This window comes from Saccostrea echinata, unplaced genomic scaffold, assembly GCF_033153115.1.
Source record: "Saccostrea echinata isolate AGI-Se365-2 ecotype Australia unplaced genomic scaffold, CSIRO_AGI_Sech_v1 ptg000005l, whole genome shotgun sequence".
Taxonomy (NCBI): Eukaryota; Metazoa; Mollusca; class Bivalvia; order Ostreida; family Ostreidae; genus Saccostrea; species Saccostrea echinata.
This window is the reverse complement of record NW_026889754.1, coordinates 18,353,959-18,371,420: the sequence shown is the minus strand read 5'-3', so window position 1 is coordinate 18,371,420 and position 17,462 is coordinate 18,353,959. Positions and strand designations below refer to the sequence as shown.

General features: G+C 31.9%; 1 protein-coding gene across 1 annotated transcript in view; it reads left to right on the top strand.

Annotated features, from left to right (window-relative positions):
• LOC133179756 (receptor-type tyrosine-protein phosphatase epsilon-like) overlaps positions 1-17,462 on the top strand; it is a 43,874-nt gene that overhangs the window by 10,165 nt on the left and 16,247 nt on the right. Inside the window, exons 6-14 of the mRNA XM_061314448.1 lie at positions 6,060-6,171; positions 6,464-6,561; positions 6,885-7,057; positions 7,240-7,327; positions 8,188-8,264; positions 8,365-8,401; positions 8,752-8,849; positions 8,966-9,094; positions 14,807-14,949. Coding sequence (XP_061170432.1) covers positions 6,060-6,171; positions 6,464-6,561; positions 6,885-7,057; positions 7,240-7,327; positions 8,188-8,264; positions 8,365-8,401; positions 8,752-8,849; positions 8,966-9,094; positions 14,807-14,949 — 955 coding nt within the window. The remainder of the gene's footprint in view (positions 1-6,059; positions 6,172-6,463; positions 6,562-6,884; positions 7,058-7,239; positions 7,328-8,187; positions 8,265-8,364; positions 8,402-8,751; positions 8,850-8,965; positions 9,095-14,806; positions 14,950-17,462) is intronic.

The following is a 17,462-nucleotide window of genomic DNA, read 5'->3' as shown; positions in this document are numbered from 1 at the left end:
GATAAACGTAATGACTTTAATTTTTCAATCCCTTACTTCTGTAGCAATATACCCTTATAATCTGTAAATAGGGTTTTTGTATCCCAGTTCATTCGATACGCAAGAGCAGCTCTACGTGTGAACAATTTCTAAAACGAGGTAAGCTATTGACAAACAAGTTGATGAAAAACAAGGATATCAACGGTTTCGTTTGAAATCATCATTTTGAAAGATTTATGGTCGATACAATGACCTTGTCAGCAAATCCAACACAAAGTCAAATGTTGACTGAAATTTTTCATACTAATTGTTTGACCATTATTTACACACTGAATTGTCTTCGGATTCTTCCATTTTTCCTGATCATGACAAGTTGTGACCGGTCGGCAGGGGATGCTCACTTCTTCATGGCACCTGATCGTACCTCTGATGTTTTCGAGGTCCGGGTTTCCTCTGCTCTCAATTTGTATTGATTTAATCGGCTTCAAGCTAGAATACCGTTCGCTATCTCAGTATCTCTTTATTGCAATATATTCAGTCATGTAATGTTGTCGTTTAAAAAGATCACATAAATGTTTATAAATACATCTGTTATATTATATAATTTCTTGCATTTAAAGTATTTGCTAACGAACCGGTAACTTTATTATAAATATCATTAAAAAATATATATGAAATAAAAAAAAAAGAAGAAAAGAAATACTGACGTATAGTGTCACTACCTCATTATTTTAGTAACTAATATCTTTTTAGAGTGTATTGACGGATTTTACGGCCAGAATTGCAGCACTAAGTGTGGGAATTGTCGTGGACAATCTTGTGACAAGAAAAGTGGAAGCTGTTTAAATGGTTGCAAAACAAACTGGAAAGAACCCTTTTGTCAAGGTAGAAGTTTTAAAGTATGCCGAAATGCATTCTTTTCTAGAAATGTTCAAGTATATTTTTTCTGCTGTCGACTAAAACATATTAATCTGTATTTGCGTCCCGACCAGAATCAAATATAATAAGAATTTTAAGAATACTACTTAAGCAATACTTGTCCCTTATCGGCAAATGTAATCTTGTCTCCCTTGAAAATTAGGAAAAAAGTCATCATTTCATAAAGAGAGTCAATGCAAACTTATCTATAACCCATCAAAGTACACTTGTAGAATAAAATCAGCTCAATATCTACGAGTGTTTGAGATAAAAAGTCGAGTAACCAATTAGTAAATCTGATTCAAAACATCATATAAAGCAGAATATGTTAAAAATCCTAATCGTAAAAAGAAGAAGAAAAAAACACTTGCTGTGACCTTCAACTCGACATTTAGATATATCGACAACGTATTATCAATTAACAATGATTTTTTCCATTCTTCTGTCGATACGATATATCCCAGTGAGCTTGAAATAAAAAATACAACGGAGTTTGATTCTTCTGTTTCATATTTGGATATTTTACTAGAAAAAGGCGTTGATGGTAATCTAACAAGCAAGCTTTATGATGAACGAGATGACTTTAACTTTTCAATCGTCAACGTCCCTTACTTATGCAGCAATGTACCTTCATTACCTGCATACGAGGTTTATATCTCGCAGTTGATTCGATAAGCTATTGACAAACAAGTCGATGAAACAAGAATATCAGCAGTCCCGTTTAAAGTCGTCATTTCTTAAGTTCTTTGGTCTATACAATGACCTTGTTAGCAAATACAATTTTCATTAAGTCAAATGCTGACTGACGATTTGATCATCATAATTGTTAGGCCATTATTTACACACTGAATTGTCGAAGGATTTTTATGTTATTTCCCGATTATAACAAGGAGCACAAGACGGGAGAGACCGGTCAGCAGGAGATGCTCACTCCTCCATGACACCTGATCTCACCTCTGATGTTTTAGAGGACCGTGTTCGCTCTGCTCGAAAATTTGTATTGTTTAATGGACATTTGAGCTTGAATACTGTTCGTTATCTAAATACATTTCCCTGGAAAGACCATTATTTCATAAAAATGGTGGAACTATAAAAAAAATGTGCAAACTTAATCTATAACCCGTCAAGGTCCACTCATATCAGAAGTAAGCCCAATATCAATATCGTTTATGAAAAAAAAAAAATCGGAAAAAGTTGAATATACAGACAGACAGGCTGAAGGATAGCTGGATGGACATAAAGACAGATGGGAGACGAGAAGTGATCATTTACCTCCTTGCAGTTTCATTGCTAGAGAATTATTAGTGAGAGAAGTTCAAGGCATCTTTAATTCTCTGACCTATAACTAGAATCTTCCTTCCAACAGACATAGTAGTATGTTTTTATCTTCTATTCTTTTGGTAATGAGGTGCTATTTTTTTTTTTACTTACAGACCCTGAAACGTACTACTACCTCACACACACGCTGCACGAACGGTACACGATCGCTACACGGTTTGCACGAAACGCTGCACGGTTAAAACGAAACGCTACGCGGTTTGCACGAAACGCTACACGGTTTACACGAAACGCTTTGCACGAAAGGCTGCACGGTTTACACGAAAGCCTGCACGAAACGCTTTGTACACGTTTCTCACACGCTTTGTACACGGTTCTCGCACGTTTTGGCCTCGATCTGGATTTTCTATTCGGAATCTCTCGGACTTTATTTAAATTAATAAATTACGGATTAATCGAAGATAAGTTAAGAATTGCAATCATTCAGATTAAGTTAGGATCGATTAGAACTCGCAACACCAGTACTATGTTAACAGATAAAAATACACAATGTTAAGTTGTATTTGATTAATATTATAGTTGTCATTGAGTATGTGGCCCGCTCGGTGAAATGCCTATCATCGTCTATGTACAAAACTTTTTCACTAGACTCTAAATTACGCACTGAAAAAAAAATAATTATATTTGTAATTCATAATCTTTACAGCATTCAGTGTTTTTACAATTATAGTTTGATATTAACAAATCGTTTTATTACTGACAAATAAACAAAGTTATTGATTTGAAAAAAAAAAATTAAATTGTGTATGATTTCTGTAAACGGATTGATTTTCTTTCCTTTTTTTTATTATTGATTGATTTATTCATTTTTTGATTTAGTAAATAAATACTTTCATTTGAATTAGGTTCTGTTTATAATTTGCAAAGGTAATATGTACACTAAATCAAACAAAAACATTGTGCAGGATGGGGAGAGAGAGAGAGAGAGAGAGAGAGAGAGAGAGAGAGAGAGATTACCGAGATCTTACTTCTGTTCATGGCTAAATGTAACTGGCACTTGTTTCAGTAAGTATACCATACTATAGAAACAAATGCCCGTTCTAAGAAAAAAAAATATCCATATCTCCATGCAGCGGGACCAGATACATGTAATTCATTAACTGCACTTTAATTAGAATGGTAAATATATCACTTCATTACAGAATCATACTTTGACTTATCATTAGAATTTAATATGGTAGAGAAGCCGGGGGAATAGGTATTGTAATGCTTTAGTTCTATATTTTGAGGCATTGTGTTTATCAAATAAAAACAATATAACCACCACCTTGTAAAATTCTTGATTTCAAATCCCGTCTAGACCAAAAAAAAAAAAATGTAATCAATAGTCGCGGCTCTTAACAATACATTCAATATACATGAATATATGTCCAGTGTCTTAAAAACTAAAAAAAATGTGCTCTAGAACAGCGTGATTAATAAAACAACTAATATATGATTACTCCGGATTTTTTTCTTTAATTTTATTATTCACGAATACACTGGCAAATTAATTCACTGTTTACAGAGAATCGGATAAATTTAAGAAATAAAATCCACGGGTATTTATTTTTACCCATTAAATACTAATACAACTATTACATTTCACGAATTAAAAATCAATCGTTATTGTCGGGTGTCATCTTAGCCATTATTGGTAAAAAGATAATACATGTACATAGCAGAACAAGTTTTCAGTTCCCGGCACGCGGAGCCCGTGATCGCTGTTGTAAATGACCTTGATCACAGTCGTAAGAAGAGTGTCGGAAGTGTAAAGAAGATTATTATACATGTTTAAGGGGTGCATCAGGCGCACCCCGAAAAAAAAACAATATTTTCTTTAAAAAGAAAATTATGGCTGTATAAAAACATGTTAATAACAAAAGCTCAAAGTTTGTGTTTACATTTGAACACCCCCCCCCCCCCCCCTTCCCCGGAAATATTTAACTTTCTACTTGCCGATGCATGTGAATTATGATTCATTTATAAGACAATTATTAATCAACCAATTTTATGCATAAAAAGACTATAAATGACTCATCGTTTAAAAATTATTTGTATCACAATCTTGTTATATAAGAATATTATGTTCGTTTTTTTAAAAAAAAATTATTTGTGCTCCCCGGCCTAGAATTCCTATACTTCACATTTATAGCAACGCAATAAACTTAGTATTTTATATTTTACGCCTGCCTTATCTATTTATTATTTTGCATTAATCTCCCGTATGTTTTTGTAATATCATATACCACAACTGTAAAATGGTGAAGAGATTCAAATAAATGAATGAAAAGGACAAGACCGGATTACTGATGATTTTTTTAAAACAATGTTCAGTATTGCTCCCTTTAAAAAAATGTATTGAATCAAATACCTTAAAATTGGTGTGCGTATAATTAATTATTTTGAACATATTTTCTTTCCTTCTTTGTCTAAATAAAAAAAAGAAAGAAAATCAAACAGATATGTAATACATTACCGAGTAATTTTATTTTGTTGTTTCCGTAGTTTGTTCTCTCTTAAAATACCACCGGTATAATATATTCGAATAATATTAGTTACAAACAACACAGAATGACATGTTGATCTATCAATAGCCATATTTAAAATGAGTTCCGAATGAATCCTACACGTTTCTCACAGGATTCTTGCACGAAAGTCGCACGTTTCTCACACGGTTTTTACACGAAAGTCGCACGTTTCTCACACGCTTCTCGCACGCTCGCTACACGGTTTGCACGAAACGCTGCACGGTTTCCACGAAACGCTACACGGTTTGTACGAAACGAAAAGCGCACGAAAGTCACACGCTTTTTTGGGGTAGTAGCACGTTTCAGGGTCTGTAACAAGGGTTATGAAATGTATTACATGTGTTTTCCTCAGGATATAAAGGAAAAATAGCGATATTCTAAAACTTAATGGAGAAATCAAGGCATTAAATGCTGTCCAAACTTTTTATATTTAGAACATTTAGTTATGACAAACTCTTACACCAATGCAAATTCGTAAACAAAATAAAATTCTTTTTTCCCTTTTTCTTTGATGGTATATCGGTGAAAAGTAGTGGTTAATTATCCCTTCTTGAAGAAAAAGAGCATCACCTTCCCCAAGACAAGAGCATATCTTTATAAAGCTTTTGACGTTGTTTTATTTACATATATTTCTGATAATGTAAGTATAGAGAATCTCAAAAACATAATAATAACAAAACCTACTTAAACTGGAGGATTTCAACTATAAATATTGCTGACTTGCACTACTTAAGTTCGTACGTCACGAAACATTCCGAATATGACTCTTTTGTATCAAATATAAACGATAGTCAATGTGAAAGATAAGGTTCATGTTCAAAGCTATGCCCACAGCGTCTCTGATAGAGTTTTATAGAGAGGGGATTTCGAAAACCCCAGCAATATCGTGTTCCCTTAATTGACAGTAATGACTATTTTTTTTGTTTCAAATAATGCAGAACTTACATTAGAAATGAATCAGAAGAAGCTAAATCTAATAAGAGAAATCTTATGCAAATATGTATAACATAAGCAGCGATAGGAAATGGTGTATATTCAATGAATGAAAAGTATCAGATTGGCAAGAGTATTGGCAAGAGTATATAAATTAAATCGCATGCTTTTCTAATTCAATGAAATAGAATGAAATCAAGGCAGTGTAAAAGAAAAAAAAAAATAGATTTGGCGTAATTCTTTGTTTCATCAAATAAGAAGGAAATTTATGACAAATCAAAGAAGTGCTGTTTAATTAAATTGACAAAGGTAAGACAGTTGGTTTCTTTTTAATATATTGCCTTAAAATTGAACATGGGGTGTTTGATGTTTTCTTTTTAGTATTTGCTGCAACAGTAGAGGAAGAGGAAAATAATGCAGCCATAGTCGGAGGGACTGTTGCAGCCGTCTTAATTGCAATATTAGCTGGAATTTTCATAACAATATTTTACAGGTTAATGTAACAGTTCCGATTTTCTCATAATCTCAAATGCTATACAAAAAATGTCATTTATTTCATAACCGATCAACACCCAAGGGAAGATGTAATCTCTTCGATATTCTTCTGTTACTATAAAAATGGTGAAGTTTGAAAAGAATGACAGGCAATATATGAATATTATTCAGAGGGAAAACTAGTTTTTCTTTTTTTTTTATGTGTGGTACATATCTCTTGAGTGTTTTATTAATTGTTCAGTTGATGCAGATTAACCATTTAAACATTTAATTCTATTTCGGTCTTATAGACGGTATAGAAACAATGCTAGTCAAGAAGGTCTTATGGAAAATAATAAACATTTTGGAATCATTGGAAGAAAGGCAGAGGGAAGAAGAAACGGGAAAAGTAGGCATAATACACTTCGTCTATGCTAATTCAAGACAAAGCATTATTTTATTTATTTAGAAAGAAGGTCATGTGTAGTTTTTAAAGTTTTACTATGTTAAATCTAAAGAATCACTTGAGCAATTTTCTAAAAGAGAATGAGATGTGTAACAAAACATGTAATACTTAAAATTAATCAAGTCTTCAAGGTCTCTTAATTTGATTTTCGCAACCTTAAGACTAAAATAAATATGTTTTGTGGCAAAAAGAGAGAAAAAAAATCATGAGAGCTTTTTTTAGATACTCAAGAGATATTATAATTCAACCAATATTGTTTTCTTCAGACAATCAAACAGATGTGTTTGATGGATTGTGCAATCCAGGGACAAATCAATCAGATGAAGATGGATATTACAATACTGGCCAGTTCATTACAAATATTAATATAGGGGATCTACGGAACGTTATCAACGAAAAGAGCACGGGAGAGAATAGTCAATTTCTTCAAGAATACAAGGTTTAAGATATAGCAAATAATTATCAAAGCAAAACATGAAATATCTCGTGACCATTAATTATCAATTTGAAGCAAAAGGTCAAGGTTAAATAAAGAAAGATACGTAAGTTGATTGATTATTGATGCAAAAAAAAAAAAAAAATGAGAATCGCACTCATTTTGATTAATTTTTTTTGTAATAGAGACTTCCTCCAGCGAATCTGAACATTTGTGAAAGTGCCAAAAAGACGGAAAACGTTGCAAAGAACCGGTTTAAAACAACATTTCCTTGTAAGACTATAGTATTGTCTTTTTTATATATTAACATTCGGTGAATTTCCTTATTAAAACCCATTACTGTTCATCATTTAATGAACTCTTTATTAGTTTGATCTTTTATTGATCTTTAATTTATTTTAGGCATTTGTTTATGAGATTTTCCAAAATGTAGGATCTTCCATAAATCCCATACTTTAATAGAATATACAACATTTCTAGTGTTTTTGTTAACATTTTACTTTTTTTTTTTTTTTTTTTTTTTTTTTTTTTTTTTGCAAATGTAAGCAATATTTTTTAAATGTTTGTTAAAACGAAGATCAGGGAATGCAAATGCCCCTTAGAATTTGCTATGGTTATTTATAGTTTACTATAGTTAATTATTGTTAAATTTGATACTTTGATTTATGAAACTTTACTCTCGTACTTTTAAGATTTTAATGCCTAAAATCTCTTTAATTCGATAATAGTGGTGTTCAATTAATACATTAATATACAAATGATAATATCTGCTTTTAATGTAAAAAAAAAATGTGTATGTTTGTTAAATTGATAACATAAAATATATCAATTTTAAATCCATAATAAACGTACTTTGATATACCATAGTAAAAACTTTGCTGCTATAGCTAAGTATTGTTAACTATAGTAAACTATAGTTAACTTTTAAATTAGTATTTTTGTAAGGGATTGCAGAAAAAATGCATTGCCCACTCATGCGGGTGTGTGTTTTTTCTGCATAACGCCAACCATTTATTCTTGTATCATAAAATAAGAAAACATTTTTAATTGTTTACCAAAACAAACAAAAAAATAAATTAAAATAAAAAATAAAATAAAATAAATAAATAAATTAAATTAAATTAAAATTTCAGATGACCATTCCAGGATCATTCTTAAGGAAATCTGGACAGACCCTGACAATGATTACATCAACGCCAACTTTATTTCGGTATGATTAAACATAAATTTGTTACGAATGTCTATATATTATTAAGCCAATCATGAATTAATACTATGCAAAATGAGATTGGATTTTATATCATTTGTAGGATTGCAAAGGAGAAAATCGCTATATTGCAGCTCAAGGTTTGTCGTTATCATTGATTTTATTTACCATTGATAGTGGACTACTTTACCTCAACGAAGGAGAAAGCATTCGCTTTAGACGATGAATATCGAGAAAATTAGGTTTTATCTCAAAATCCATTGATTAGACTAACTAAAAACATATGTTTGAGGATCTATTGGGAATTAGAAGTATATTCTACAATACATGTGCACATCTCCCCCTTCCAAAATTCAACAATATAATTTGGAAGCCCCCTTTATTCGGAAAACAGCTTCTAATTAAATTGGTATTTTGTTAAACTGCATTTTGTTTCTTCATAAAATAATAATTTCTTTTTAAAATGATCTTACTTCAAATATGTTAACAGGGCCTAAAAACAACACATTGAAAGATTTTTGGAGAATGATTTGGCAAGAAGACATTAAAGATATTATCATGCTGACTAACATAGTAGAAAAAGGAAAGGTGAGAAAAACATAATTCTAAAGATGAAACCCTATATATACTTGCATTTTCTTTGTTTATTTGTAAATTTGTGTAATTTTGAAATGTATATTTTTAACAATTGGGTTTTTCTTTAGCACAAGTGCACCCAATATTGGCCAAATAACGATAATTCAATACAAATTGGTCCATGTAATATATCTCTATTGGAGGAAATAGTGTATGCATTCCATACATTGCGAAAACTTTCGGTAGAAAGAAAACAAGTAAGAATTCATTATATTCATATGACCTTATATCTTTTTATGTTCATAATCTTTTTGATAACCCTTTTTTTCTGTTAATGTGTATCTAATGTAAAGATGAATTCATATAATAAAAGGATTTTATAGAACACTCCATGACTATAATCATAAAATATCATAACCAATGCTTTTCGTAACAGCATAAAACTTATTTTCCTGATATTTTTTGAACGATAAGAACAAATTCATTATTTATTAATCAGTTATAATTTATTTATTTATTTATTTATTTATTATTTATGTTATTTATTATTTATGTTACTTATTATTTATGTTATTTATTATTTATGTTATTTATTATTTATGCTATTTATTATTTATTCATTATTTATGTTATTTATGATTTATTTATTATTTATGTTATTTATGATTTATTTATTATTTATGCTATTTATTATTTATGTTATTGTAAAGTTTTGGGGTACAGCTGTTGTTTTTGAATATTTTTTTACCCGCTTGATGGGTTACGTTACAAATATTGTTTGTGGGTCTCTTATTTCTGAGATTTACCTTCATTAATTAAAGAGATTTGTTTAACTTTAAAAAGGAATTTATTAAAACAATAATTTATGATTAATAAATACAATCAAGAAACAATTATGGGTAATGGGTCAGGACGTATAAATAACAATAATCAGTTGTTGGGTCACCCAGGGATCAATTTATCCAATGAAAACATATGGGTGGCAGATTCTTACCCATAATTATGGGTGTAAATGAGTTGGGAATATTGGAGCAGTTCAGTCAAGGTGTTAATACGACTGACCAACGTCCCAAACTGAAGAGGACGTTCAAAACGTCGCCTTTATATACCTTTCGTACAACGGTGCGAATTACTTCACGCGCGAATAACAAGCGGTACCGCTAGTATTCGCGCGATGTTTGTATAGTTACAACTTTTGCACCAAGTAAAAGGCTTTAACATTACAAAGGCGGGAAAAGGGATAAATTGTCGTTTTGTAATTGTTTTGGAGACGATGCCAAGCTGATTTTGGGTATGTCAGTCGAATAACATAGCCAGATGGCCTTTTGTTATTACGAGAGGGCTGATCTATGGAGGAAATTCGGGTTTGTACAATACAACCAGACGATTTTCATAAAATATACATATAAGATGAGACATAAAGCGTACATTAATAACATACAATAGTTGGTGATATTCCTATGATGTTTTCATGTAAAATAACGACATGTAGATTTAATATTTGGGGTATGAATTGGGGTGATCCAATCTATGGGTTGTTTTGATAAGGGGAAAATCTGTAACACAGCCCCCCTTCATGTAAAACATTCGTCCCCAATGTTGGATCTTTATATCATAACTCATTTTTATGACCAGTTTTCATGGGAATATCTCCATGTAAGAAAACATAGTCAATGAGTTAAGTTTACAATAAATATTTCATAATGGGTCACAACAAAACATACAATGATACATACATATCAATAATTATAACAATGTGGTTAATAACTTGTATAGCAATCATAGGCATGAGTAATAAGAATAACATGAACAACAAATCGACAATTATCAATGCACTAGTTTTTAACGAAATAGTTTATAAAACAGTGTATTTGTTTTATCACAGTTCATCTTTACATCCTGGATCCACTGGAATGGAACAGTCACAGCTATATGGCACACTACAAATTTTCTGATTTCATTCAGATCCAAATATTCACATTCGTTATACAGGTCACAACGTTGAATAATGTATGTCTTTTGAAATGTCTAAAAAGGTACACATCCGTTCCTTAAGAATTCGGAATCATAGGGAAAGAAATGTTCAGGATCCATGTCCGGAAATACATCACAAGGCTTGGAAGGCTTCCTCAAGACAAGGTATGGACTAAAGGTGGCTCGCTTAGGTGATGAGTATGGTTTAGATGATTTTTCTACACCTATTGGTTCTTGAATGAGTATGGTGCCTAACCCACTATTGGAGGCTTCAGTATCAATGGTAAACAATCTTACATTGTCAGGGTAGGGCAGGGCTGGAGAACTTGTTATGGCTCTTTGGAGTTTATCAAAAGCTTCATGGCAGTTTTCATCCAAATGGAACTCTTGTTTTGATTCAATTGTATTTTCTCTGGGAATTTTCTCAACAATACATTGCAAGTGGTCTGGAAATTGGGGGTTGAGCTCTGGGCTAAGAGGATTAAGGGTATGGGTATTGTCTGGGTCTACCCATTTATTTAGTACTTTGTCAACACAGTTGACTGTGGCAATTTGGGTATTCTTATTAAGTTTGATACTTTCATCTTTCAAATTCATGTGACAAACTGTGACTTCTCTGTCTACAGTTACAGGGGTTTTGGGAATCAACAATTCATATTTCTCAACAAAACTCTGAATGGGTTTTATTACTTTAACCTCATCCTTAAATAAAGAGTTATCTACCTTTGCAGGGGCAACATATTCACAATGGGGAGGGACTTGAGTATCCTCGGCAAGACTTATCTTGCTACAAGAAACATCTTCTATACAAGATTTACTAAAGCAGGGAATGTCTATACCTTGTACCTTTAGTTTCATCTTTTTCACATAAAGGTCACATGAATTCTGGGTCATAAAATCTTATCCCAATATACATGGGTTTTGTATATCAGCCACAAGTATTTTATGGGTAACTTGAAAATTTTCAAGAGATATTTTGATTGGGCATTCTCCCTTAAGTGGGATTGCATTACCACTTGCAGATGTAAGATTGATAGAAACTGGGGTTATTTGGAGCTTTTCCATAGAATCTAAATTTTCAAAGAATTGGGTACTGACAATGGTCACACTAGCGCCCGTATCTACTAGTATACTTGTTTCTTTATTCCAAATTTTTCCAATTATATAAATTCCATCATTTCCCCCTTTTATATCTCCCACTAAAATTTGTACTACAAGAGATTTCTTTCTCAGGTTTTACTTCATTAAAATTTTCATTTTCAACATTGGGTCTGGGCTTTAGTGGGAGAGGTTGAGCCATATTTAATAGCGAGTGTTGGGGCCTGCCCCTTGAACCTGTCGACTTCGACCCCCGAATTCGACGCTGGGTAGTTTCCCTGTCTTTGAGGTCGGAAAGGACTTTGTCTGGTGTTCTTGGGGTAATGGTTCCCACTGTTAGAATTTCTGTGGTTTGATCAACCCTGGGGTCTAGGTCCATAATTTTTAGGTCTGTTGTTTGGGTAGTTGGGTCTACCTGGGTTAGGGTAAGAGTCATTATTTGAATAATGCACATAGGGAGTTTGTGCAAAATCATAGGCAGGCATTGGACCATTTCTTATAAGAGCTTTGATTTTTAGGGTGAGGGATTGTTGGTCATCCCGTTAGTTTTGATTATCTTGTTTCAATGAAGAAATGGGGTCAGTTTCCTGAACTGAGTTGACAGACTTGATTCTTTGGGCATCTGCCAAACTATAAGTTTCTAATCGAATGGCTAATATCTCTGCTTCATTAATGTCTTTGGGTTTAGCTTCCCTCAACCGTAGTCGCATTTCTGGGTCTGGCAGGGCATCAATAAATTGATCAAGGGCAAGAATGCTTATGATGGTTGGGTCAGCTGTTGGGTAGGCCTGGCGGGTTAATTTCTTAATAGATTGGGCCAGTTCAGGTAAGGACTCATTTGGTCCCCTAGTTTTGGTTTTAAGTTGGGCACGGAACATCTCCGATCTCTAAATGGAACCATATCTTCTGTTTAGGATTTCTACAAGGGAGTTAAAATCTCGCCTTTGATTTTCATTAAGTTCACTCAGTAAAGCTCGTGCACTATCCGTAAGGCTACTGGCAAGGTACAGATATTTTGTTTTATAATCCCATCCATGTAAGTCAACTAAAATTTCAAATTGGGCGAGGTACTCGTCAAAGTCCTCTGACCCATCAAAGGTTTGGGGTTTTATGGTTACAGTGGTTTTGGGTATGAATGGAGAAGGCATTCTGTTTTCGTTCCTGTTTATTTCGGGTAAGTGGGGATAATGGGTACCCGACATTGTGCTTGGGTTATATTCCCTTTGCCCATACATTGGGTCTGAATGAATATTGGAAGGGAAATCATCATTAGAATTGACAGGGTGAATGGATTTGGATACTTGGGCTTTGGGCGTGTGATGATTTTCTCCCCTGTCATAGGTTGGGTTTTCAAATTTTCTTTCTAAATGATCAACATGATCTCTCAATTCATGATATTCATGTCTCATGCCCAACAACTGTTGGTTAACATTTTGCATCATAGACATTAACATATCAAATTGATTATCCTTTTCAGGAGGTGCTGAAACTGATGCCATTGGGGAAGATTGGAGATTGGAAGCGGGTAAATAATCCCCATGATCTTCCACAGCAATGAGTGAAGATGGGTGTGATTTGAAAGTGACTTCAAAACTTTCTTCAGTTTCCATAGTAAATATTGGGAACAAAAATATATTTGGTCAATAAAAATGTATAAAAATATACCAATCCTTTTGTTTTTATAATAAAAAAAAATTGGTAAACAGAAATAAGAAAATGGAAATTCCACTTCTGACACCAGTTGTAACGTTTTCCGGTATAGCTGTTGTTTTTGAATATTCTTTTACCCGCTTGATGGGTTACGTTACAAATATTGTCTGTGGGTCTCTTATTTCTGAGATTTACCTTAATTAATTAAAGAGATTTGTTTAACTTTAAAAAGGAATTTATTAAAACAATAATTTATGATTAATAAATACAATCAAGAAACAATTATGGGTAATGGGTCAGGACGTATAAGTAACAATAATCAGTTGTTGGGTCACCCAGGGATCAATTTACCCAATGAAAACATATGGGTGGCAGATTCCTACCCATAATTATGGGTGTAAATGAGTTGGGAATATTGGAGCAGTTCAGTCAAGGTGTTAATACGACTGACCAACGTCCCAAACTGAAGAGGACGTTCAAAACGTCGCCTTTATATACCTTTCGTTCAACGGTGCGAATTACTTCACGCGCGAATAACAAGCGGTACCGCTAGTATTCGCGCGATGTTTGTATAGTTACAACTTTTGCACCAAGTAAAAGGCTTTAACATTACAAAGGCGGGAAAAGGGATGAATTGTCGTTTTGTAATTGTTTTGGATACGATGCCAAGCTGATTTTGGGTATGTCAGGGGAATAACATAGCCAGATGGCCTTTTGTTATTACGAGAGGGCTGATCTATGGAGGAAATTCGGGTTTGTACAATACAACCAGACGATTTTCATAAAATATACATATAAGATGAGACATAAAGCGTACATTAATAACATACAATAGTTGGTGATATTCCTATGATGTTTTCATATAAAATAACGACATGTAGATTTAATATTAAGGGGATGAATTGGGGTGATCCAATCTATGGGTTGTTTTGATAAGGGGAAAATCTGTAACATTATTTATTATTTATTCATTATTTATGTTATTTATGATTTATTTATTATTTATGCTATTTATTATTTATGTTATTTATTATTTATTCATTATTCATGTTATTAATGATTTATTTATGATTTATTTATTATTTGTTTTATTTATTATTTATGTTATTTATTATTTATGTTATTTATTATTTATGTTATTTATTTATTATTTATGTTATTTATTATGTTATTTATTCTTTATGTTATTTATTCTTTATTTATTATTTATGTTATTTATTATTTATTTATTATTTATGTTATAAAAGCCCTACAGTAGGAGAGTCATTACGCAGTATCACTACACCGCCTGGCCAGACCACGGTACACCAGAGGAAGTGGCACTTGTTCAGTTCCACAGATTTGTAGCCAATAGAATACACACAGATGTTCCATTACTAGTGCACTGCAGGTTTGTCACTTTTACAAAATAGAAATCTATTTATTTTCGAACGAAACTTAACCCTGCACTAAAAAAGGATTACTTACTTTCACTCAAAATAAGTAATCAAATTACTTGGTTCAAGTAATTTTAAAGTAAATATGTTTGTCACTATAGCAATCATTTCAAGAAATGAGTAATAATTTAAAGTAATCACAAGTAATATCCTTCTACTAGTTTTAGAAATGGCAATGGGTAAAAAGATAATTAACATAAGTAAATAAAATAATTACTTAGGTATTTTGAATTACATAGTATTTCAACCATAATTAAGCATTTCGTTTTCTTAAAAACCCGTAAAATCTAGAAATAAAATGTTCATTTTAAGTAAAAAATTACTGACAGATTCTTTTGAAATTAGAAAGCAGTGATCATCACAAGTAATACAATTACTTAAGTATATAACTAAGATAATTATTTGCATAAAACTGCTGCTTTAAATTTCAGATTCTCTGCTTAGCCACCAGTAAATGGGAATACTTAATAATGTAATCACACACAAGAAAAACAATTTTACAATTCAGAAGCAGATTTACTTTTTAAAATATTTGCAGATGAAGCATCTGGCATAAAAAAAATATTGCAAAGGTTACTCCTTATCTATACATTTGCTTATATGTATATTTTTATGCATTCTCAAGCTTGAATGAAATTTTCAAGGAATAATAAGCATGATTAAGAAAAAAATTCAAGACTATTTCTAAGTTGTTTACAGTATTACAAAAAATTGATAATTTATAACCCCTACACTTTTGTTAAACCCTTGGATAATATAAACATGATTGACAAACCTCAATGGTTTTCCTAAATTGTTTACAGCATATCAAACAAATTAATGGTCTGTAACACCTACACTTCTATTTAATAGCCATTCTCTGTAACCACTAAAACTTTTAAGGCACGCATAGTCACAGATTTTTTTCAAATTTGGCTAGAATTTATCACCTCATAAACTACCCCAAAAAAAATTGTTGGATCATATAAATGTTGAGTAGTTACCATGGAAACGGTGTCTAAAGTTGATTTTTTTTTCGGAAAAAAATGCAATTTTTGGGAATGTTATTCAATGAAATGCGGCTACTTCAATTCATGTTACTCACAGAAATAAAAAGTATGACATCTGATTTTAAAAGTCATTTAAAAGCATTGTTGGTATTCAGTCTATAAATATGAGAAATCTATGATAAAAATAGCAGACATTCATTTTAAAATTGAATTGTTTCCCTTTGATAATTGTGAGCTCTTTAGTGTGAGGGATAAAAAAAAAAAAATCATTGGACAAAACTGACTGGAAGTTGTTTAAATTGTCAAGATATATCCTGGATTTCAAGTAAAATCAAGTGTTTTTTTTTTTCTGTTTATTTAATGTGCATACAAATTTTAACCTCCTTCATTATTTCCTGGATACAAAAGAGTAATTTTTATGAGTGAACAATGGGGAAATGTACAAGATCACATGGTGCAAAAAATCAGCTCTGTGCACATTCATGATATTGAAGCCTAAGCCTCAAGGTCTTAAGAGTTTCAAAATTGGGGGAAAAAAATAAACTAAGATATCAGAATTATATTGAAATGTTGTAAGAAGAGGTACAGTGTCTTAGTCAGAGTATGTGATATATTACAATGAATAACAGCCAGGAAAGCCAGTATTTTTTTTTTAACGAATGTGAAAAAAAAAGAATTATAATGTTAGAAAAGTAGGCTTTTGATTTTACCTAAATAATTAAAGTCTAGCTACATTTACATGATCGTACAAAACTGGAAGTTGAAAGTCAGATAAAAATAGGCTTGGCAACAACAAAGTACAGGTGTATCAAGTTTATATCGAATGATGTAATGTAAGTTGATAATGTTGCTGAAGCAAGAATTTTCTTTAAGGGAAAGGTCTTTACCCAGTAAAAAAAAATAAAAAAGATTGTTAAGGCCAATAATAAAAATGTTTTGTTAGATTCCTATCGACCAGTCAAAATTATACTTTTTGGGGGATTGGGGTGGGGTTGGTGGGTTTGCATAGAAATACAAATTGTCTGAATCATATTTAAAGTTAACGGTTTATCATACCTCTAGACTAAGATACATTTAGATTGAACCTTGTAGCAGTAAAATTAATATCTATTCAGTCTAGCTGTATTTTATTAACAATGAAAACATAAATAAATTTCTGACACCCCCCCCCCTTCTACCAAAAGAAAAAAACTCTAAAATTAAACAAAAAATGAATCTATACCTCTATGGGGGCGGGAAGGGGTTAATCACTTATGAATGAACCACTTCCTTTAATATTTATAAATAACGCTTCTTAACGTTTTACAAGGTATCCATGTTTTTTTTTTTTTTTTTTTTTTTTTTTTTTTTTTTTTTTTTTTTTTTTTTTACAAATGCCTCTTACCAATTGATGTGGGTAAGTGCTTTTACATGGTTCCTGGAAGGGGCGAAATAAGTCCTAGTCATTGGTTACTTTACTATATTCATTTTTTTAAAAA